This window comes from Mastigoproctus giganteus, chromosome 2, assembly GCF_048544385.1.
Source record: "Mastigoproctus giganteus isolate SK-2022 chromosome 2, ASM4854438v1, whole genome shotgun sequence".
NCBI lineage: Eukaryota > Metazoa > Arthropoda > Arachnida > Uropygi > Thelyphonidae > Mastigoproctus > Mastigoproctus giganteus.
In genome coordinates, this window is record NC_143576.1 from 196,111,563 (window position 1) to 196,137,014 (window position 25,452).

The 25,452-nt window shown below is 37.3% G+C and overlaps 1 protein-coding gene across 1 annotated transcript in view; it reads left to right on the forward strand.

Annotated features, from left to right (window-relative positions):
• The window catches only part of IntS8 (integrator complex subunit 8), a 232,475-nt gene that overhangs the window by 65,686 nt on the left and 141,337 nt on the right, over nt 1–25,452 (forward strand). Inside the window, exon 8 of the mRNA XM_090368890.1 lies at nt 22,344–22,436. Within this exon, the coding sequence (XP_090225016.1) occupies nt 22,344–22,436 (93 nt within the window). The remainder of the gene's footprint in view (nt 1–22,343; nt 22,437–25,452) is intronic.

Consider the following 25,452-nt stretch of genomic DNA (forward strand, 5'->3'; position numbering starts at 1 on the left):
TGCCTCCTGCTCTGAAGCCATCCAGCTGTCCATCTAAGGATTTTCCCCGTGATTCCAACCTGTTCCAGCTTATAAAATAACTGCTCATGTGGGACTGAGTCAAATGCTTTACTGAAATCCAAATGAACAGGGTCGAAATTATTCCCTAAGTCCAGCTCTTGAGTGACTCTGTCAAAATAGCTAACAAGATTAGTTAATCATGATTTTCCCTTTACAAAACCATGCTGAGTATCCTTCAGAATTCCATTTCTATATAAATGAACCTGAGTTCCACCTTTGATCATTGTCTCCATGTTTTTCCCTGCTACTGAAGTTAGACTTATTGGATGATTGTTTTCTGCAGCAGCATGTTCGAGAGGCAACCAGAGAAAGTAATACTCTTGATCTGGTTATCAGCAGTGATCATTCGTGTATTAAGAATTTGGAACCACTAGGTGGATAAAGGAACCACTAGGTGGCAGTGATCACAGTGTGCTGAAGTGGGATTTACTCAAAGAGGTAACTACCATTAGGGGTAAAGGAAAGGGTTTTTGCTTCCGTAAAGGGGAGTACAGTGGTCTCAGACAGTTTTTAAATTCTGTACAGTGGGATCGACTGACGATGTTACAAACAGTAAATTCTAAGTGGGAAGCATTCAAGGAATTAATCGTGGAAGCTACTAGACTTTTCATACCGATGAAGAAATATTGTTCAAGGTTTAGGCCTAAATGGTTATCAAATGAACTAATGAGACTCGTGACAGAGAAGAAAAATGCATGGGATGCATATAAATTATCAGGCGACGCAGAAGCCTGTAGCAGATATAAGCTAGTCTGTAATCAGGTCACAAAGGAGGTTCGGCAGGCAAAGGCGGATTACGAGAAATCTTTGGCAAAAGATGCTAAGAAAAACAGCAAGGATTTCTTTACTTATATAAACTCAAAAAGGAAGGGGCTGAATATGATTGGTCCACTTGACATCGATGGTTCGACTGTTGATGATCCTGCTCAGATAGCAAACAAACTGAATGAGTATTTTGCATCTACATTCACACGTGAGGAATCATTACAGTTTGAAAATGGAAGAAGGTTATCAAATTGTAGCAGTGTGCTTAATGATTTTGTAATAACTGAGAGCAAAGTGGAGGAGAAATTGTTGAAGTTAAACATAAGAAAGGCACCTGGGGCGGATGGGATCTATCCAGTTATATTAAAGGAGGCGGCAAAGCAACTAAGCAAACCCTTAGCCATAATTATGAGAGCATCCTTGGATTCAGGGGAGGTTCCCACGGACTGGAGATGTGCAAATGTATCCCCAATTCACAAAGGAGGTTCGAAGGGTGACACGAATAATTACAGACCAGTTAGTTTAACTTCTGTTCCGGGTAAAATAATGGAGTCACTGGTTAAAGATGCATTGCAGGATCATCTAGACAAGACTGCAGCAATAATTCAGACACAGCATGGGTTTGTTAAGGGAAAGTCTTGTCTGACAAATTTGATTGGTTATTATGATGTGGTCACAAAGGAACTGGATGCAAAAAATAATTTTGATATCATATACTTGGATTTCAGGAAAGCTTTTGACACTGTTGCGCATGGAAGACTACTGTACAAATTGGAGCAGAATGGTATTAAGGGTAAGTTGCTACAATGGATAAAAGGATGGTTAAGTGGGAGAAGACAGAGGGTGGTAATCAATGGGTGCTGCTCTTCGTGGACTAATGTTATTAGTGGAGTCCCACAGGGTTCGGTGTTGGGTCCACTGTTGTTTTGTATATTTATCAATGATATTGATGAAGGTATATCAGGCTTAATGTCGAAGTTTGCAGATGACACGAAGGTTGGCAGGGTTGTTAATGACAGTAATGGCAGTGTGCTACTGCAACAGGATCTAGATAATTTGGGCAGATGGGCTAAGAAGTGGCAACTGAAGTTTAACCTTGACAAATGCAAAGTACTGCATATGGGTAGAAGTAACCCCAGAGAAACGTACCAACTGTGTGGTACTACACTTAAGGTGGTAGAAAATGAAAAAGACCTGGGAGTAATTGTGCAGTCAGATATGAAGTTTTCTGAGCAATGTAGACAGGCTGCTAGGGCAGGTCATGGGGTTTTGTCAATGATATATAGGAATTTTGCTAGCAGGGAAAAGGAGGTGATTGTCCCTCTGTATAAGGCAATGGTCAGGCCACGCCTTGAATACTGCGTACAGGTCTGGAGGCCTCATTTTAGGAAGGATGTAGATTTGCTTGAGCGTGTACAGAGAAGAGCAACACGATTGGTGAGGGGAATGAAGGGATCCTCTTACCAAGAGAGGCTTAAGTTCTGCAAATTGCAGTGGCTGGAGACTAGGCACCTGCGCGGTGATCTGATTGAGGTCTATAAGGCCTTGAATGGGTTGAGCACGCTGAATTCTGATGGGATCCTCCCACTTGTTCAGAATACGAACCTACGGGGACATAAGTTCAAATTAAGAAAGGACAGATGTAGAATAGATGTGCGGAAATTTGCCTTTAGCCAGCGGGTGGTTAATTGCTGGAACAAACTTCCATCTGTCGTTGTGGAAGTTGATAGGTTAAATAAATTTAAGGAGGAACTGGACAGGCATTTGGAGGGAATGGTGTGATTTTTTTTTTTTTTTTTTTTTTTGGCTGATGCTGCATAAGCTCCTACACTTGCTTTCTTGCATCAAGTGCCACTACTACTACTACTACTACTACTACTACTAGACTAACCAGCCGATAATTTCCCACTTCACTCTTAGAACTGCCCTTATGTATTGGAAATACGTTGGTTCTTTTCCTATCCAACGGAATCACTCCCGAGTCCAGTGATGCACTCACAATTAGCCTCGTTGGTTCAATGTACTCACTTGCCGCCTCCCTTACGATTATAGGGTACATGCCATCAATCTCAGGAGCCTTATTGGCCTGTAGGCTTGAAAGTATTTTCATTAAATAAACATGTGAAATTTCAACATGATTAACTACATTTTTTTCAACTTTACTCCCATAATTTCTCATTGATTTAAAGGGTTTTGCTTCTGTAAATATCGATGCAAAGTAACCGTTGAGTTCATCTGCAACTTCAGCTGGGGTATCTAATACTATCCCATGTGTGGGTTAGTATTAGATACCCCAGGTGGAATGCAATGTGCTATCATCAGCAAAACTTTGGATAGGATTTCCAGTCAATGAAAGAAGGTCATTAATATACAAGAGGAAAAAAGTGGGAGAAAGAACTAAACCTTGGGGGGAACCCCAGCATTAGCGGAGAAGTTAGAAGACAGTGAGCCATCTACAATCAGTCAGAAAACTGGATACGTAAATCCAAAAAACAGTTGGCAAACTATAAGATGGAAGCTTATTTATAAGACCTTTATGCCAAACACGATCAAAAGCCTTTGAGATGTCAAGAGCAACTACTTGTGTTTCACCATACCTTTCCATTGAATTAGTCCATAAATGGGTAACATAAGCCAGAATATCACCAGTGGATCGACACTGACGGAATCAATACTGGCGATCGTTGATCAGACGGAAGGGTTCTAGGTAGTTTAAGAGTTGGCAGTTAATTGATTTCTCCATTACTTTAGAAAGAGTAGAAGTAATTGCAATGGGACGATAATTGTATGGGAGGGATTTGTCAACCTTTTTCAAAACTGACTGGATACGGGCAAATTTCCAAGCAGAGAGGAAAACACCTTTAGAATAAGAAAGTGAAAAAAGGTGACACAACAGGAGTAAGTTCAGGAGCACACGTTTTGAGAACAATTGGAGAAATACCATCAGGACGTGGAGTATCTTAACATCAAGATCGTTCAAAATTCATCTGATATCCTTTTGACAAAAAAACCATGGGAGGCATTGAATGGAATGCACTGAGAATGGTGGGAAGTGGTTTACCAAGGTCATCAATACATGAGTTGAAAGAAAAATAGGACACTAGCAGGTCAGCTTTAACTTTGGCTGAAGTGGCAATAGAACCATCTACTTTTGACAGAGGTGGGATCAGAAATGAGCAAAAGTTGCACCCAATAGCTTTGGCAAAGAGACCAGAATGCTCGGCTTCCATTTGGACAAGAAGCAAGTTTTCTACTTTTAGTCTGTTCAAAATCAATTTTGGACTGATTAATAACTGCTTTACAATTATTGTGAATGTTGGTGTAGGCAGAAAATGAACCTGGAGATTTGGAAACAGGCCAATTACGATATGCATGACTCTTCTCTTGAACGGCCTTGGCACATTTGTTGGAAAACCAAGATTTAGATAAAGGAAAAGATTTTAAGGTGGAGTGTGAAATAAAGGATTCCATCCCTACAAGAATAATTTCACTGACATGATCTGAGCAAACGTTGACATCAGAAGATTTGAAGCAGTAATCCCACCAAGGAAAAAAAGAAGAAAAATCTCACAGATCATCCCATTTTGCATTCTTGTAATGCTAAACAACACGAGGTTGAGAATGGCCATGACAGAAAGGCTCCATTGGAGAGGAAACCATTATCAGTTGTGATCTGAGGTGCCTAGAGGACCATTCACCTCGACTGTGTACTTAGAAGAATTGTTTGTGAGAGAAGATCAGTTGTTTTGGCTGCATGGTTAGGATTTTCTGATATTCTGGTAGGTAAATGAACAATCCGTGTGAGGTCATTAGTAATTGCAAAAGCCTCAGCATCTCGACCTGCTGGGTCCATGTGACTAGAAAATGGAAGCCAGCTGGAGTTGTGAACATTAAAATCACCAAGGAAAATTACCTCACTGTTAGGAAGGTTTCAATGAGAGGAAGTGAAGAGTGCCAAGTGATCAGTGAAGTTCAGAGAACAATAGAGGCAACAGATGAATTTGACAGAATGTGATAGAGAGATTTTAAGCCAGAGAAGATCAAAAAGAGGTGAGGCCAAATTACCAAGTCTAACAGAGAATATCAGAATGGACATATGCACAAGTACCACCTTTGAAGCAAAAGTAATCGTACATCGAATAATTCAGACAACTGAGATAAGCAGTGGTTGAATAAACCGATAGCTGGGATTCTGTTAGAAAAAGTACATGGAGTTTGGCAGACCACAAGTGAAAATGAGCATCATTGAGATCAGATCAGATCAGAACTGAGACCACATATATTTGTGAAATGAATGAGGAAGTGTTTGGGAAGTTTAGGTCTTTTCATAGATAAGCTTCTTATGTTAGTTTGACAATTCATGATGTATTCAGAAGTAAGAAAAGGTGGTGAGCACAAGCTGTATGAAGTAATGAAATTTTTGGGTATGGTGTACACGATGAATATACCCAGCACTCGTTGACATAACGTGACCTCGACAATGCCCCCCCCCACCATACACACTACTTGGACTCCCTCCAGTCACTATCAGGAAGAGTAGAGGCAGCAAAATTATACACTAGCTGATTCGGTAGCCTCCTAGAGAATTACCAATAGGTTCAATACATGGACTATCTAGCAGCTGTTCTATGAACACTGTTTTAGAGCTGTATCCTCAAAATGTAAGGAAGATTGTATCTTGCCATTATGTCGATCATAACCTCAAAAGGCATCGATCATGCTGCTTGATGGAAGAGATTGGAAGTGGTTTTCTGAAGCTTTGTTCTGGAGACTAAACATGGGTGCCACGACTTTAAGCCTTCAATAAGTAAAGTGGCGTGTTATTGCACTGATTGATGTGAGTTGTCTTCCACCTAGTATTGCCTGGTAACACAGAGGGGTGGCATTCCTCCGTGTGGTTTGGGTGCCACAACTCGATCCCTACTTACATTGGTTCGCACACTTGGGATACTAGCCATCCCAGCATCATGAAGGTGCAAGCAGAGGATTTGGCTGTCACAGACTGACTGGGTTTCGCCAAAATTAGGTCCATTTGACTTGAGTGTCACCCGAATATCAGTTCCATCAGTGTTTTAGACTCCCACATAGCAAAGCACGGCTTGGCATACTTGAGAGAATGTCTGCGACGGCCTCTTGGACCAATTTGATTAACAATGTTCGAATCTTCCACTTCCATTTTGTAAATTAATTACCACAGCCGACTAAATCAGCAAGATTCTGACTTCGTCATGGGTATTTATACTGTCAAGGTCATGGAGGTATTAAAACAAGAGGAAAAGGTTTTATTCTTTTGCTCAGTGATGAAGTACACTATGACTGCTTGTAATTACATGGTGCACAAGTTCCACTGAAAAATGATGTTCTTATAAATGCTGAAGTAGTACAAATTTCATCAATTGGCAGTGCATCATTTTCAAATTTGAAATTTTTTGTGAACAAGTTTCCAGTAATTCTTGGTGTCTAAACTTTATTATACATACATACATATGTATAATAAAGTTTAATTGATAAATTAAACACACAGTAAGACATTACCAACATTAAATACGGTGATAATAAAGTACAGCAGACTCTTGATTTATTTACCGGGATTGGATTAACTGGGACACTTCAATACCAAATGTTTAGTTTGATTTAGTGCGTCGCGTCGATCGTTGTGTTCCATCGCACCGCAAAAGGACAAATTTTGTTTCGTTATTTATGTCGGAATTTTTTTTTTTTTTTTTTACAGTAACTTTTTTTTTTTTTTTTTTTTTTGTTTAGAAATTGTGAAAATGATGGACAAATGCAAGAGTTGTGCTTTCAAATTAAACAAAAACTTCAAATTATTAAAAAGTTTGAAAACAGTGCATCCGTTAAATCTCTAAAGAACCATTATAATGTTGGTGCTCAAACCATACGTGACGCAATACAAAAAAAACGTCGTTTGAAAGAAGGATGATAGTGGGTGCCAAACGTATGAGTCACTATCGTGGAGCTGGTACAGAAATTGCACTATCCCCGTTCAACAGTATAAATAGTGTATTGGGAATACGGCATTTCCAGAATAACATCTTATTGTGGACAGTGCTGTGGGCAGAGAAAGGCGGTGGATGAACGTGGCCTTTGACTTCTGTCTCGCATTGTTTCAGCCAATCAGAGAGCAACAGTGGCACAAATCACTGCCGACTTCAACAAGAAAAGTGCCAGAAACATCTTTACCAAGACCATCTGGCAATCATTATCATTAGCCACAATAGTCCCTCAGGGCTCAGTGTTGGGTCCATTATTGTTTTCTGTATTTATAAATGATATTGATGATGGTATATCGGGCTTAATGTCCAAGTTTGCAGACGATACAAAGGTTGGCAGGGTTGTCAAGGACACTACTGACACTATGCTGCTGCAACAGGATCTGGAAAGGTTGAGCAGATGGGCTGAGAGGTGGCAAATGAAGTTTAACATTGATAAATGTAAAGTACTACACATGGGAAACAGCAACCCCAGAGCAACGTATCAACTCTGTGGTACTACACTGACAGTGGTAGAGAATGAAAGGGACTTGGGGGTGGTTGTGCAGGCAGATATGAAGTTCTCTGAGCAGTGCAGACGGGCTGCAAGAGTAGCTCATGGAGTATTGTCAATGATATACAGGAATTTTTCCAGCAGGGATAAGGAGGTGATTATTCCATTGTATAAGGCGATGGTCAGGCCACACCTAGAGTACTGTATACAGGTCTGGAGACCTCATTTCAAGAAGGATGTAGAGCTGCTGGAACGAGTACAGAGAAGAGCAACAAGATTAGTGAATGGAACAAAGGGGTGCTCTTACGAAGAAAGGCTTAAGTTTTGCAAATTACAGTGTCTGGAGACTAGGCACCAGCGAGGTGATCTGATAGAGGTGTATAAAGCCTTGAATGGTTTAAGCATGCTCAATGCTGATGGGATTCTTCCTCTAGCTCAGAAAAATCACCTGAGAGGGCATAAATTCAAATTGAGGAAAGACAGATGTAGGATAGACGTGCGGAAATTTGCCTTTAGTCAGCGGGTGGTTGGTTGGTGGAACAGACTTCCATCCCTTGTGGTGGAGGTTGATAGCCTAAATAAGTTTAAGGCTCAGCTGGACAGGTATTTTGAACGAACAGAGGGGTGAAGTGGAAGTGGTTTTTTTTTTTTTTTTTTTTTGGCTGATGCTGCATAAGCTTGCTTTCTTGCATCAAATGCCTCTACTAATGCTAATGCTAGTATATGGGAGCTGCCGATCCACCAGGGTCCCATTGCTAACACCACAACACAGGACTCTACTCTTCAACTGGGTGAAAGTACATTGGCACTGGGCCTTGGATGATTGGAGATGGATCTCCTGGTCCGATGAGTCCCATTTCCAATTATTTCGAGTGGACAGGAGGGTGCTTATCTGGCGTAAACCATACAAAGCTATGTGCCCGTCACGTCAACAAGGAACTGTTCAGGCAGATGGAAAGTCGGTAATGGTGTGGGGCGTGTTCAACTAGAACATGTTGGGATGTCTGGTTCATCTAGATTCATCTCTGAACGGTCCAGGTTACGTGGCCATCCTTGCAGACCATCTGCATTCCTTCGTGGTCATTGTGCACCCACAGGGCAATGGACTTTTCCAGCAGGACAGTGCACCTCCCCATAGAGCTGTGGTAACTAGAACATGGTTTGAAGAGCATTACACAGATTTTACCACCATGGAATGGCCTCCCCATTCACCAGACATGAACCCTGTGGAGCATCTTTGGGATGCTGTGGAAAGGTCCGTTCGAGCTTTGGATCTTCCACCCAGGAATGTGATGGAATTATGGACAGTGGTGCAGCAAATATGGATGGAAATACCTTTGGAATGCTTTTCTGAACTAGTGGACCCAATGCCTCCCTGTGTGACTTCCCTAGTCTGGGCGAAATGTGGGTCTACCCATTACTAGGTAGGTACACTATGATTTCTGTCCACTCAGTGTATAATGGGATGCATGTCAGAATGCTCAAGATGACATTTAAAAGTGTATTAATTGAATAACCCACTCAGTTTGATTCCTGTACTAGTGAAACACAGGTTTAGAGTTAGCTTAATAATTAAAATTTAAGTAACATTACTGAAAAGAACATAACACTGGATACTTATGAAAAATAATGTTTTTTTAATTAATATTAGCTGTCTTTATAATTACAAGTGCCGTATATTGAAACATATTCTATCCTCTTTTTCATTGACTTAATAAGGATTAAACTTGTAAGTAGCAGACTGACACCTTCACTGGTGTCTTAGTCTGCTGCTTACCTCATGAGCAGTCCCTCTGTTGGCACACCACTTACAGCTCACATATAATACAGCTCACAAGTTAGTCCCAAGGACTGAAATCTATAAAGATGAAATGACATCATCCAGATATCCTGAGTGAGCTCTACCTTTTTTATGAACACCTAGACTGTCTACTATCCTAGACTGTGTGGATGCTATCCTAGCAGCAATTTGAGTAGGCCTGAATTGCTGCTAGGATATACTTAGAATTTTCTTGGAATAATTTTTGTGAAGTGGGAAAGACTAAGAGCTATGCTAGCCAACCTTGGTAATAATATAACCTTCAGTTCTTAGTTGGCTCTCAGCACTCCTTACAACTCCTCAGTTTTGAGTTCCTCACAGCATTTCGATTGTTTTTGGCTCAAGTGTGCATCGTCGAATAGAGCTAACCAGGAAAGGAGGGAGGGGGATGATCAATTTGACTGAATTGACCAATTTCCACAGATTTACCCCCTCACTGGTGGTGGTTTGTGATGGAAAGGATGTAGTTATTTTATATTGAACAGGCGATTATCATTGACATTTTGATATGCATCTGGCAACCAGATTACCTGTTATGATGCTGTTGGAAAATTAATTGATGTACAGACCTTCTTTATAGGACTGATCAGTGTAGTGTTTTCCACACTGCCAGTCTGCTTTAAATACACTATAAATTTTTTTGCTGGGGAAGGGGAATGGGAATGGGTCAGAGTACCACTTTTAGCCTTTTGCTATTTTGACTGTAATTCTTTTGCAAATTTTCTAAATACAGTTTTCTCAGATGGTGTGAAAGAATAAGAATGAAACGGCAACTCCTTCTGACACAGAGATTGGAGTTATTTTGCCTGGTATGATATTGAAGATGATTTTGTTTACAAAACTTCATTAAAGCAACTTTGCAATTACAAAAAAGGGTAGCTTTAATATTCCGCGAATAGTGCTATTTGTCCATTTTTACCCGTATATGTATGTGTATATATATATATATATATATATATATATATATATATATATACACATTACGTCACGTCTATATATATATATATATATATATATATATATATATATATATATATATATATATATATAATTATGAATAAAAATTAAAATTAAGTAAAGAAAGAAAATGGATTTGAATTTGAATAGAGATAAAATGGAATATCAATAATATGAATTATGGATCAGGGACACTGCAAGAGCAAAGGGACACTGCAAGAGCAAGTTAAATTAAAGATTTGCACATAACATTAAAATAATTTTCTATATATATATATATATATATATATATACAGGGTGTTTCAGTTAAACGTTTCAGAACTTCTAAGAGGGGTAGGGTACATCCTGACAACTCGAAATCATATAGCAATGTGGGGTCGGAAATGCTTTCCTGAAGCGGTGTCGTACACAGAAGCACCATAAAGAAAAGAGACCGTAAGTGAGAAATCGTTTTAATAATACATGAAAAGAAGCAAAAGGTACATGGATTAAAGTAAGTGTTCGAAGTTTCTTCCACGGGCTACAATGCACGCCTCACATCTCCGACGCATGGACATCCGAACATTCTGGAATACTCCAGGCGAATTTCGAATTTCTTGAACAAGAACGCCAAGTTAGTAGGATGGATGATTACACGAACGCAGAGTTAGCCGATATGCATTTGGCGTACGGGGCTGCAAATTGTAGTGGGCCAGCCGCACAGCGTTTGTATGCGGAACGATATCCGACGAGACGTATTCCCAGTCATAATTTCTTTGCAAGACTGCACCAGAGGTTAGCTGAGAGAGGTTCATTTGAAAGAGCTGACAGGGCAGGGTAAGAACAGCACGGACTCCAGCCATCGAACAGAATGTGCTGCAGCATGTACAGGGGAATCCAAGAACGAGTACACGAAGTCTAGCAAACGCAGTCGGGGTTTCCCATTGCAGCGTCTGGAGGATTCTCCGAGAACAAGACATGCATCCGTTTCACGTGCAGCGTGTCCAGACACAGCAACCAGAGGATTATGCACCTCGTATTGCTTTCGCACAGTGGTACCTTGGAAAATGTGCTACAAATCCCCTTTTTCCTGCTGAAGTGTTGTTTTCCGATGAGGCATCCTTCACAAGGGAAGGAATTTTCAACACGCATAACGACCATATCTGGGCGGTCGAGAACCCGCATGCAATACGACGTCGTGCAGCACAGATTCGATTTTCGGTCAATGTATGGGCCGGTATTATGGGAGATCACCTCATCGGACCTTACCTGTTACCGTGTCGTCTAACCGGACCTATCTACTTGATCTTTCTGCAGCAAGTATTGCCACAACTTTTGAGAGATGAACAGATTTCTGCATCGACGCAACAGACAATGTGGTTCCAACACGATGGAGCCCCTGCCCATTATAGCGGAGATGTTCGTAACTACCTGGATGTCACATTTGGTCAACAGTGGATCGGACATGGTGGTCCCGTGCGTTGGCCTGCTCGGTCACCCGACCTATCATGTCTTGATTTTTATTTCTGGGGTCATATGAAATCGCTAGTTTATGACACCCCTGTTGACAATGCTGAGGAGCTGGTTGCAAGAATCGCAGTAGCTGCCAAAGAAATTCGAAATTCGCCTGGAGTATTCCAGAATGTTCGGATGTCCATGCGTCGGAGATGTGAGGCGTGCATTGTAGCCCGTGGAAGAAACTTCGAACACTTACTTTAATCCATGTACCTTTTGCTTCTTTTCATGTATTATTAAAACGATTTCTCACTTACGGTCTCTTTTCTTTATGGTGCTTCTGTGTACAACACCGCTTCAGGAAAGTATTTCCGACCCCACATTGCTATATGATTTCGAGTTGTCAGGATGTACCCTACCCCTCTTAGAAGTTCTGAAACGTTTAACTGAAACACCCTGTATATATACACAGTAGACTTTCAGAAAAACTACATCTTCGGGGATTCAAGGTGCCATTATTTTGATTTTTCCATTATTTAGAAATTTTTATTTTTAATATATTTAATGCAGAAATAATGAGGCTAAATAAGAAAAAGAGAGATTAAGAATGCAATTTTATTAACTGCACATAAAAAATATAAACATGCTAATGATCCAGTGTTATTTTCTGTCATTAATACACTTCTGCTTACGCCCCAATCTATTTACTTTATTATATCAAGTTTAGTCTCTGAGGGTGGCACAGTGGTATCATCACCATCCCCACACTGGGTGGGAAAGGCCCAGGTTCAAATCCTGACGATGACTTGAGGAACTTTTATGAGCTTTTTTTCGTCCAGCAAAACAGGCAAATAAACCAGAGAATACACGAAATTTAGACACAGTACACATGGTTATATGAATTAACTTTCTGGGTGACCCTAATGTAATAGTTTGGATTATATAAGTTTGTCACTAAGCTTTAATGTTGTTCTTCTTTTCTTCTCTGTATGAGGTTTATTAACTTTAGGAGCCATAGTGAAGGGTTTTTAATTTAAATGTAAAACAGTGATCATACATTTAAATGTATGATCTGTGATATCAGTACAGAATTCACTTTCAAAATGGACGAACATAAATAAATACAGTAATCACACGACTTGCTGTTTTCTTTTTTTGGCACTGCAAGACCTCTGCTTTGTATGTAAACATCTGATCTCATTGTGCCTTTAGCTTGAATGTTCCATTATTTGGGGTGCCATTATTTCAACAGCCTACTGTATATGTACCTGTTGCCTTCACTATGTCCATCTGTCCACACAAAATAGAGGGACTCCAGTGGATGGATTTTCATGTAATTTTATATTTGGGCCTTTTAAAATTATTTGTCAAGCCATTCCAAATTTCATTAAAATTGGACAAATAGAAATCCAGTGATTACTATTTCTTATTTCCATACAGATGGTATGGAAAAAAGAAATTCATAGATTAAATGTAGTTTTAATGCAATATTGTTAGCTTTAGACAGTCCATGCACACTTTGCATGTGTTGTTATGTAAGACTCTTAAACATGGTGTCACTTCCAAAGAGATAAATATATAGAGAGAAAAAAGAGAGTTGAAGAATAATAAATATTATACAGGTGTAATTAAATTGAACAGCTAAGTTTAGAGAATGTAAATCCATAAGAGCATTATTAAGTGTTCTGTAAAGTTATAATATTGGAATTAATTCATAAGTAGATAACTATATTTACTTTTCACTTCTGTTAATCACAGAAAAATCAAAAATTCAATTAATTTAAGGGGGAAAAAATTAAATGCACCTGAAATGTAACACACTGCATACATTAACTGACTGTGTCAAAATGATTTCAATGTAAGTAGTTGGAAAAGCAATTGTTTTTATCATTTTATTATACTGAAATGAAAAAAAAAAAAAAAAAGAAAAAAGTGCTTCATTCACACAAAAAAAAATTTAACCCTCGTATTTTCTGACTTTCGCAAAATCACATTAACATCCTGGTTAAAGTAAATTAACCCTGAAATATAGCTAAGCTACTTTGTAATTTTATTGAATTAAGACAGAAAGTTAAAACAATTTAATATTTCTAGGAAGCTCTTTGTAAATACTCTTTTCACATGAACGTCATCAGTGTTTATTATCTAGCTCCCCCCCCCCCTTTTTTTTTTTTCAGTTTTTTTTTTTTTTTTTTTTTTTTTTTTTCTGAAGAGAATTTAAACACAGTCTTTTCTTAATGATTAGAATCTGATAGAATGGATGATATCACTTAGAAGAGAGTGACAAAATCACAGAAAATTAATTAATGGCTGACCTGGAAAATAATCCTGATTGCAATTAATGTTACTAGTGTAGCTTAGAGATAGCATTACACTCAGAGCATGTAAGCTTACAGTCAGATAGGTGAGAAAAATGCCATTACCTGAAAGGATAGTAGTACCTCTAATGAAGGTAATCTAACACACTTTCTTAGCATCACTTTGGCCATGAATATATTTTTTGTCTCATCTGGTATTGATTCACAGAACAAATTGGATTATACTTAGACAAGGAATTATTAAGAGATAAAAGGTAACCCATTACTTCAACTATTTTCTCAAAAGGCTAATTACCCAAAGATCTCCTTTAATTATATTGCCACCATGGTTATCATTGAGATAGAAACAGGCAGTACTTGGGAAAAGGAAGATGAAGGTTCTGGATTTCAAAATGTGTTGGTTAGACTCATTAAATAGTATCAGTGTCATTTTAAAACATCTTCTCAACATATGCATCAGCAGTATACACATTTGTAATTTGTCTACTAATGAAATATATAAGCATGCAGCCAGAAAGTTCTCTTAGAGCAAATATTGTTCTCGGAGCTATATAATGTGATTAAGGCTTGACATAGCTGAGTGGTCATGAGCGTGAGTGCAGTAGCACACGCTCTTTGAGTGGACCTGGGTTCGAGCCCATGACTGCTAAATACGACTAACATTTGTATTGATTGATTTATTGTAAACTCCACTGACATGGTGGTCGTGCCGGAGTATAAACAAGAACATTTAATTAAATATTGCAGTTAGACTGCCTACCCTGGAGTAAGATAAATGATATAGAGTATTAATGCAGTTATTTCAAGAAGTTGTTGCCGTCTCATCAGTTTGTGCTTGGTTTACGAGGAAAGAATACTGCCTCCAATGTTTTATTGAGTATCATCATACAGATTTTCTGAGTGTGGAGCCTTGAATATTTTATTATGTTTCCAACAAATTTATGGGCACAATAAAAATTAAAAAATGTATAATAAAATATCTGTTTTCATTTATAACAGCACTGTTGGTTGTGAGGTTTCTTTCAGGAAGATCATAGTTTCATGTTTGGGTTCCTTTAACTCAGATATTTTGAAATAAATGAACTACTAAAATTAAGCTTGTAACTATGCAAGTAGAAGACTGAAATGAGGAAAAATTTAAAAATAAGCAAGATTATATTCATTTGTGAAAACCATAGATGAATGTTAAAAAAAAGTATAAAGTGAGCCACCACAGGCAGGTGAAGATATAAATCTATCTGCCTCACCCACATAATATTGGAACTGTTCACACACACACACACACACATATATATATATATATATAATGAATGAATATAATACACACACAAATGAATATAATCTTGCTTATTTTTAAATTTTTCCTCATTTCAGTTTTCTACTTGCATAGTTGCAAGCTTAATTTTAGTAGTTCATTTATTTCAAAATATCTGGGTTAAAGGAACCCAAACATGTATGTGTATATATATATATATAATCCAAATATACTAGTGTTAAATTGTAAGATATATATATATATAAATATATTAAGTGTTACTATTATATAAAAATAAAAATAAAAACAAAATGTTACATATAGAACTAACCGATTAATGCCATCAAACGATAGAACATTACATCGGACGTTAGGTATGTCCAAATTATATAAGTTAACGTAATGCAACTACCTCATCGTTTGAAAATTGATGTAACCATTCTCCAACCGTACCTCCAGCATACATGAAAAAATATGCAAAGTTACATAAAAAATATATCAAATATTAGATAAATAACATAATAAGCCCCAACATGGGAACCCATTTTGTAGGAGACTTTTGTCGAGGGCTAAACCCCTACAAAATAAAAACCAAGTTAGACTGAGCCCATCGGTTTCTGTTATCATCTGCCTGTATACCAATTCCAATATCCATAATAATGGATAATACAATTAATTTAGCATTAGGTTATAGTAAATACTATAAATCAGTATAAATCTGGCCGTCCAAAATGTGGGTTATGTCTAATCATAATTTGTACGAATACAGACTGGATGATATTTAGCCCGAACGATTGCTACAAAATTATAAGCACAACTGAGAAATATTAATAATTGTTGAAAAATATGCAGAAAAATTTGTTGAACAATATGCAAAAAATATTTGCAGAAATAAGCTAATAAAGCTAACTAAAGGCGAACGGAAGTCAGAGTAGTTAAAGTAATAGTATCTCACTCCCCATCGAATTACTCTAATAGTTTGTGAGATATGAAAAATTAAGGCAAGAGGATAGATAAAAGTAAAAAGAAAAGGAAAAGCATTTTATCAATATTACATCGGGATTTAACCGGGAGTGTAAATTCCCGACCCTAATAGTAGGGATCCTGGTTAATAGTAAGAGCTGGTAAAAATATATAAAAAGCATGCCAAAAGCAACAGAAAAAGGAAAAGAAGAAACGGAATGGCTAGTTCCTAAGATAATTTACTATAGTTTACTATAAAACCAAACATCAAACATTATATAGTGGCAAACATTATGTGAGGTTTAAAACAAAGGAAAGGAATGCCATTAAACAACAATGGCGGGAATACCTTATATTCATTACCGTAGCCCAGGGCGGGAAAAAAACTAAACGCCAGCAGCAAACGCACAGGACGTTTATAACTGCCGCGTATTCTACGCCACCTAAGATATGTCCAATAATAGCCAAGTATAGGATGAACATAAGTATGAAAGCGCCCTCTATCCTATCCTAAAGAAAACAAAACCAATATTTCTCAGATGTCGAAGAGAAATCTTAGTAAAAATGAATTAATTCCTACTGTAGAAACACATATAGGTACCACTTTTCTAAGGCGTAAGCTATATATAGCGTGTTTATACAGCAGTACCTAGTATGTACATGTTTATACAAAGGCTAATTAGTAAATAACTCGCTCCAAAGATCCTGATGAATACAACAGATAAAAATTGTTTTAAAAAACAGAGAAATTATACCAGAGAATTTATACCAGATGATAAATCTTTTAAACAGAGAATATTTCGATATATATTATTATGCCTGATAACTTGGGTTTTTATTTTGTAGGGGTTTAGCCCTCGACAAAGTCTCCTACAAAATGGGTTCCCATGTTGGGCTTATTATGTTATTTATCTAATATTTGATATATTTTTATGTAACTTTGCATATTTTTTCATGTATGCTGGAGGTACGGTTGGAGAATGGTTACATCAATTTTCAAACGATGAGGTACTTGCATTACGTTAACTTATATAATTTGGACATATATATATATATATATATATATATATATATATATATATATACATACATACATACATAAGTGCTGCCTGTTCGACTTCACCATATCCATCCTTCCATCTATCTGACCATCCATATATAACAACTTGACTCCCAGTGGATGGATTTTCATGAAATTTTATATTTAGTTCTTTTAGAAAGATTTGTTGAGCTATTCAAAATTCCATTAAAATTGAACATATAAAAATCCAGTAATTATTATTTATTTTTTTCCATTCAGTTAGTATGGAAAAAAGAAATTCATAGATTAAATATAGTTTTAATGTAGTATTGTTAGCTTTAGACAATCCATGCACTCTTCACTTGTAATGTTTCGTACAACCATGAATGTGATGTCACTAGTGAAGAGACACTTGTACAGAGAAAGAGAGAAAAAGAGACTTCAGAAAAGAGGAATAAATATTATACAGTTGTAATTAAACTGAACAACTAAGTTTAGAGAATGCACAACTACAGTTTTATTAAGTGTTCTATAAAGTATAAAGTTATAGAATTCTTATAGTACCGTGATAATAGATTAATATAAAAATAGCGAAATTCTTAAAGTGCGGTACTCACCTTGAATATAATCTGCAATAGTTTTAGGAAAAGACTGATGGCTAAATATAAGGTAGAATGGTTAAGTTAATGTATTAAGGTGGGATGAGATTTAATTTAACGGAATTTTAAAATAAGCGCAAGGAAGCAGAAGTGCACTACTCCGTCCCTGGTTGTCATAAAGTAGTTGATCTGGAACATAAAGGAATTGATAATGCCAATAATCGTGACGACAGACTTTCATTAAGTTATAACATCTTCAGTTGGCGGTGTTAAGTAAGAAGTAACACGTGCTGTATTTTAAGGAATTTCCTATACTCTCATGATGCTCTTTGGAACACGTGGGAATCTCAGATGTGAGAGATTCCAAGCCGAGGAAAGGTGAAAGGGAAGTTTTGCGTTTAGGATGTTGAGATTAGTGTTGTGTCGAAACCATTCGATAATGAGGGCTTCATATTGAAGAATTTTGTGGCTGGTTTTAAGTCTTATAATGGTGATAGCGGAGTCAATTAAAGGAGTGTGATTGTGGGTTTGGGCATGAATTGTGAGTTCTGTACTAGCTTGTCCTGATCTAAGACTATTATAGTGGTAGTATGCCCGAGTGTTGGAGGTTTTGGTAGAACCAAACTTGGTAGTAGTACTACCAATATAACAGGCATCACAGTTTGGTTGACATTTAATCAAGTAAATTATATTGTTCAAATCGTTGGTTGGGTATTTGTGTGTATCTTTGTAAGTGTTAAATAAGGATCCGAGTTTATTATAAGCTGAAAAAATAAGGGAGATATCAGTACCTGTAAACATGTGGCGGAATTGTCCGGCAAGTTCATTATGGTATGGGAGGATGATGCGTATATTTGCGTTGGTGGTGTGTTTTGGTGGATTGTTAATTTTATTTTTGGCAGTGGAAATATTGTGTTGAATGAGTTGGGTTGGGTAGTTCCTAGCTGTAAATTTTTCCGTGAGGTATTGAAGTTCATTAGTTAAGTCATTTTGTGAGGTGCTATATTTGAGGGCATTATGTATTTGGTTGTATAAAACCGCTTTTTTTGTGCAGAGGGGGGGGGGGTGCGAAGCAAAATGTAGGTATTTGCCTGTATGTGTATTTTTTCTGAAAATCTTTGTACCTAGTTTGGTACCTGTTTTATAAACAGTGAGGTTGAGAAAATTAATTTGGTTGTTGGTTTCAATTTCAAGAGTGAATTTTAACCTATCATGTGTTGAATTAAATTTTAAAAAGAGATTGTCTATAGTGGACCTATTGCCTATTATGAGTATATCATCAGCGTAACGGGTGTATACTTTTATTTCTGGAGGGAAGGGTTGTAAGATTTGGTTCTCTATTGTGGCTAGGTAAATTTCTGACAGGGGAGCGGAAATACATAAACCCATGGGTAAACCGAATATTTGTTGGAAAATTTTATTATTGAATCTGAAATATCGGGCATCTAGTAAAAGTGAAGTGAGTTCAAGGATGTTATTAATGGAAAGAGAGGTATGTTTTGTCAAAGTGTTATCTGTTGTTAAGAATTTCCGTAAAGCCTGTAATGTGTATGGGATATGCACATTGGTATAGAAAATAAGCAATACTACAATTTCTGATGGAGATATCCTAGCATCGTTTGACTTCATATTTTTATGAATGTGTATCCCATACACATTCATAAAAATATGAAGCTTGTAAGGGGGAATTCTTTGGTTTTAAAAACTATGTTAAATGATAAATTATCCTTAACCAGGAGATGTCTTTTGACAAAATTGAATTGAATGAAGGAAATATATGGTTAAGTAGATTTAACTCGCCAGCGGCTACTAGCATACAAAGGATGCTGCAGACAATTTAAATTAAAAATTAAAGTACCGTATTTCCCCATGTATAAGACGCTCCATTTTTCGAAAAATTTGGGGTCTAAAAACTGGGTGCATCTTATACAGTGGTTGTAGATTTTTTTACTTGCATTTCCTGCTTTTTTGCACTTGTTGTCTTTGCGCTCATTTCCCTAATATGTTACCGGTATATTAGGTTACGTTTTGCCACGTTCTGCCCAGAAATGGCTCAGAAAAGATTTTCGTACAGCGCTGAATTCAAGTTAAAAGTGATCCAGTTTGCAAAAGTGAATGGAAATCGTGCTGCTGAACGTAAGTTTGGTCCTCCTCCAACTGAGAAAACAATCCGAGACTGGCTACGGGAAGAAGAAACCCTACTGAAAACGCCACGGCAGAAGAAGGCCATGAAAGGTAAGTGAGCAAAATGGCCTGATTTAAAGAGGGAATTGAAGATATGGATTGAAGAGCAAAGGGCAATTGGAATTCCTGTGTCCACAAAGATGGTTCAGCATGAGGCAAGAAGGAATTGCTGATGAAAAAGAAGTTACTGATTTCAAAGGAGGCCACAATTGGTGCTTCAGGTTCATGAAACGGAATGGACTAAGCATGCATACATGCACCAGACCTGCCCAAAAGATGCCTAAAAGCTATGAGCAGAAGGTCCTTGAATTTCATTGTTTTGTCATTCAGTGTCAGAAGACACATCAGTTTGAGTTGGGACAGATTGCAAATATGGACGAAGTCCCCCTACATTTGATGTCCCAAGTAACAGAACTGTTGATAAGAAGGGGGTGAAAACTGTAACTGTGAGACAAGTGGACATGAAAAGAGCCATTATACAGTTCTAGCTTGTTGTGCCTACGGAACCAAGCTGCCTCCTATGCTGATTTCAAATGCAAAACAATGCCAAAAGAAGACATTCCTAGAGGAGTGATTGTCCACGTTCATGGCAAGGGTTGGATGGATCAGGACGGGATGAAGATCTGTTTTGAGAAAGTTTGGAGCAGGAGACCAGGTGGGCTCTTACGCAAGCCTGCCCTACTGGTGCTTGATCAGTTCAGGGCACACATAACAAAAAACACAAAGAAGATTGCTGCAGAGCAAAAAACAAAACTTGCCGTCATACCTGCAGGCTTGACATCCCAGCTCCAACCACTTGATGTCAGCATTAACAAACCCTTCAAAGCTGCCATGAGAAACGAATGGAACCAATGGATGAAGTCTTCTGGGGACAATTTGACACCAGCAGGAAGAGTGAAGAAACCAACTATAGGAGAAGTTTGTACCTGGGTGAAAAGATCCTGGGATAATATCAAGATTGAGATCGTTGTCAAGTCATTTATGACTTGACAACAATCTCAATGAGGCAATATATGAAGACAGTCATATATTGCCTCATTGAGAGGATGAGGATGAGGCAATATATGAAGACTGATTCATCATCAGACACAGATCAGGACAAGCTAATGGATGGGAGTTTTGACAGTGATGATGAGTTGTATGAATTTTATGATGAATAAAACTTAAGTTCAATAACTTTATGTAATACATTTTTTTTCAAATTTCAGGCCTCAAAATTAAGGTGCGTCTTATACATGGGGAAATACGGTACGTTAGTGTGTTGTATCACTTTTTTTTTTTTGTTTCGTAAAATCTCACTATAATGGCCCATCCACTAAAGCCAGTTCTCTGTTAAACTTGAAATAAATATATATAGTTACTAGAGTTTCTATAAAGTTATGAAAAGTACTGTACTACAAAATAAAAAAATAATAAAAAAAACATTGTAATATTGTATTTTATGCACTTGCCAGTGGGTGCAGTATAAGCACTTAAATTTCATGTCTCACACAGTTATAATACAGGAAAGCTTATTCACTAATCAAACTTGAGGCAGTTGAGTCACCATGACACATACTGACAAAGTTTGTTTCACTTGGGATGAAATCTGTTAAACTGAGGTCAATTAAAATTAAAGTTTACTGTATTTGATATGGCTTTGATCTTAGATTTATATTTATATCACAAGCCTGCTTGTGTAACATAACTCCTTTTATGATAACTTAGATTATTGAATAGTACACAAAGTATATCACACAACCCCAGGGGCTCAAGTCTGGTGAGTATGGTGCTTGGCACACCCACAGTCCTGAGCTGGATATCATCATTCTTCTCTTTCTTGGTGATTCCTTTCTACTTTTCTCTCTCTCTCTCTCTCTCTCTCTGGGTAACTCGGGAATTTTTTTTGGCTGGTGCAGCATAAGCCTCAGGCTTCCTTGCACCATATATGGTTAATAATAATAAAAACTGTCTTTTAGAAGGATGTCAGTATCAAATTGTGTTCTTTATTTTAAGTTCACTTGTGATTTTTCATCATTGGCTGTGTTAGAAGTGAAGAAATATAGATAAAATAGTTATTGCTGTTTGGGCACTGTTGCAATTTAAAAATAAGAATATTGGCACTTGTATTCATTTTATAATGTTAAAATAGTGTATGACATTACAAAATGCACAATTTTAAACCACTTGCCTTTATTCTAAAAAAAATTAGTGGTATACAGAATTATGCTGTGACTTCATATAAATTCTTGGTGTCGTTTCCAGAAAGTTAAGAATCCATTTATATTAATCTGTACATGTTAGGTATAGATATCACAGTTGGGTCTGTTTCTGAGTAACAGGATCTATTTTTGAGATTCATTACTCAGAAGATTTCAGCAGTAAAATTACTTTTTTTTTTTTTTTTTTTTTGTTTCTAAATATTTAAGGGATTGGGATTCTTAATATTGTGTTATTTTACCATTTTTATTTCATTTGTTTACAGGTTGCTTATGACCTAGGATGCTTCTATTTCTTTCAACGAAAGTATGAAAAGGCTAATGATATGTTTGTAATGATAGCAGATATTTGGCCAAAGGTATTTTTATATTAATTTTGATATTAGTAGTAACAATCCTAAATGTCAGAATTAGTTGTGATTCCATGCTGGGACTGTGATGTACCTAACTAATATAAAAGCACAATGAAAGTTTGTGCTTTAACTCTTTATTAAACACATGAAGTTGAATCAACTTCAGGGAATTTTAGCTTTTTAATGCTTTTCACCTGCGTGTGTTCATTGAGCTTCATTATCTTTTAAAAAAATGTTTTCTTGTTTACGAACCTGGGCAAGCTTCATTAGAAGTATACTACTGAAAGATATATGACTGAGTTTAGGATAATGAATGATTATTGGCATGATTAATGGAAATGAATAAGTATAATGAAGTACATAAATGCTTCATCTGTATTTGCTTTATGAATGTCATAATGCCACCTGTTTGGTTCCATTTGGTCCGTCAAAACACACAACTAACTTTAGGCTACTTTTCAGTAGCTTAAAATTAGTTGTGTTTCGAGTGCAATCTCAATTAATAAAAGTTTGTTCATGCTCAAAGATGAATAGGAAAGATTATAAGACAACATTCCTCTTTAAAATTTATAGAGATTATCTATACTGTTTACACTGCAATAAAATTACTTGTTATTCATCAATATGTTATGGAAACTTCTGATATGTATGTATCTATAGGTTATTTTTTTATTTTATTTTATTATTAAAATAAAATAAAAAAATGAAAATTATGAAAACCCCAAACACGAAAGGGATTAGAACCAATAGTACTTAGTACTGTGCATAGGTTGGAGGTTGCGAAGATGAAAGAAGATACTTGTTGACATTGGACTTGAATTTCTGTAGGTTGCAGGAAATATGTGTGAAGGAAGATTGTTCAAGAAAACGACAGTTGAAAGGATAAATGAGGAAGAAGAAAAGTTGGTTCTGCGACTTTTAAGTTGGACAGTAATAGGATATTGACTGGTTGGTGGCACGTGTTCAGACTGGTTTGGGAGAGAGGGGAAATTACAGAAGCCAATTCAGAAGAACAGTGGCCATCAATTCGGCCTGGAGAGATTGTGCAAGGCTCACGGGGCAGAATTTTTTTTTCAGCGTGTTCTATGCTTGCTAACAGGAGAGACTGCTTCTACAGGGATGGGATACACTTAAATAGAAAGGGTGCAAGAATATTTGCTGATGCTATCGAGGCAGTGTTAGGTGGGTCGGAAAACTGATAACTTGAGGGATTCACAGACTAAAAGATTAACAGTAGCCGCAGGTAGAGGCAAAAGTGATTCTTGCACTGCTTCTATTGTAATGAGCAGCAGCCTAGAAGCAAGTTGCTGGGGATTTCAAGAGCTTCTGGGAGTCATCATGGACAAGTAAATACATGGGCTGTGTTAGGGTAACTAAAAGTAAGAACAGGTGCATGTATACTTGCATGTATTATGCTAGATGCATAGTAAATAAATTTGATGAATTTGAAGCTGATCAAGACATCAAAGGCAGATATTGTTGGGATATCAGAGACATGGTGTCACACAGTTATAAGAAATGCAAAATTGGAATTTGGGGAGTACAATGTGTACAGAAAGGGTAGGAAAGGAGGAGGGGTTATGCTGTTAGTTAAGAAACACACAAAATCTAAGAAAGTGCATCCAGTTGACGTGGGTGGTGGACAGTGCAGTGTTGAGTCTGTTTGGTGTAACATAAACACTGGAAAAGGGAAAAAGAGTAGCAGTGTGTTATAGACCTAATGACTCTAATGAGTACAATGAACAGTTGGAAAGAGAAAAAGAATGAGCCAGTAAATCAGAATATCTTGTAATGTGGGATTTTAACTTTCCAGATATTGACTGGAACTTGTGGATTGGTCACTCGCACAATAGCAAGACTTTTGTGGTTTTATTGGAGGATTGTTTTCTATAGCAACATAATCAGACTTGATCTGATTATCAGCAGTGATTAGTCATTCATTAAGAATTTGCAGATAAAGGAACCACTAGGTGACAGTGATCACAGTGTACTGATGTGGGATTTACTTAAAGATGTGGTAGTGATTTACTTAAATCACTACCACAGCAGTGATTATTCATGCATTAAGAATTTGCAGGTAAAGGAACCACTAGGTGACAGTGAACACAGTGTACTGATGTGGGATTTACTTAAAGATGTGGTAGTGATTTACTTAAATCACTACCACAGCAGTGATTATTCGTGCATTAAGAATTTGCAGGTAAAGGAACCACTAGGTGACAGTGAACACAGTGTACTGATGTGGGATTTACTTAAAGATGTTTTTTTTTTTTTTTTTTTTGGTAGTTGTTGGCACATTGGTTTCTGTGGCCGTAATGCACCTCCCAAGGTTTTTGCAGTACTTTGATCCAAGCCCGAGGCGGGATTCGAACCCACGACCTTTGGGTTGCCAGGCAGGCACTTTACCCACCCTGCTAGCCCAGTCGGCACTTAAAAATGTAACTACCATCAAGGGTAAAGGGAAGGGTTTCTGCTTTCGTAAAGGTGACTATTGTGGTCTCAGACAGTTTTTAAATTCTATACAGTGAGATCAACTGATGATGTTACCAATGGTGAATTCTAAATGGGAAGCCTTCAGGGACTTAATCTTAGAGGCTACTAGACTTTTCATTCCAACTAAGAAATACTGTTCAAGATTTAGGCCTAAATGGATGTCAGATGAATTAATGAGTCTCGTGGTAGAGAAGAAGAATGTATGGGATGCATATAAGGTATCAGGTGACACAAAAGCCTATGGTAGATATAAGCTAGTCTGTAATCAAGTCACAAAGGAGGTTAGGCAGATTACAAGAAATCATTGGCAGTGGATACAAAGAAAAACAGCAAAGAGTTCTTTACTTATGTAAACTCTAGAAGGAACAGGATGAATCAGATTGATTCACTTAACATAGATGGTTCGACTATTGATGATCCTGCTCAAAGAGCTGATAAACTGAATGAGTATTTTGCATCTACATTCACACATGAGGAGTTATTCAAGGAGGGGAATGCCAGAAGTTTATCAAACTTTAACAGGGAGCTA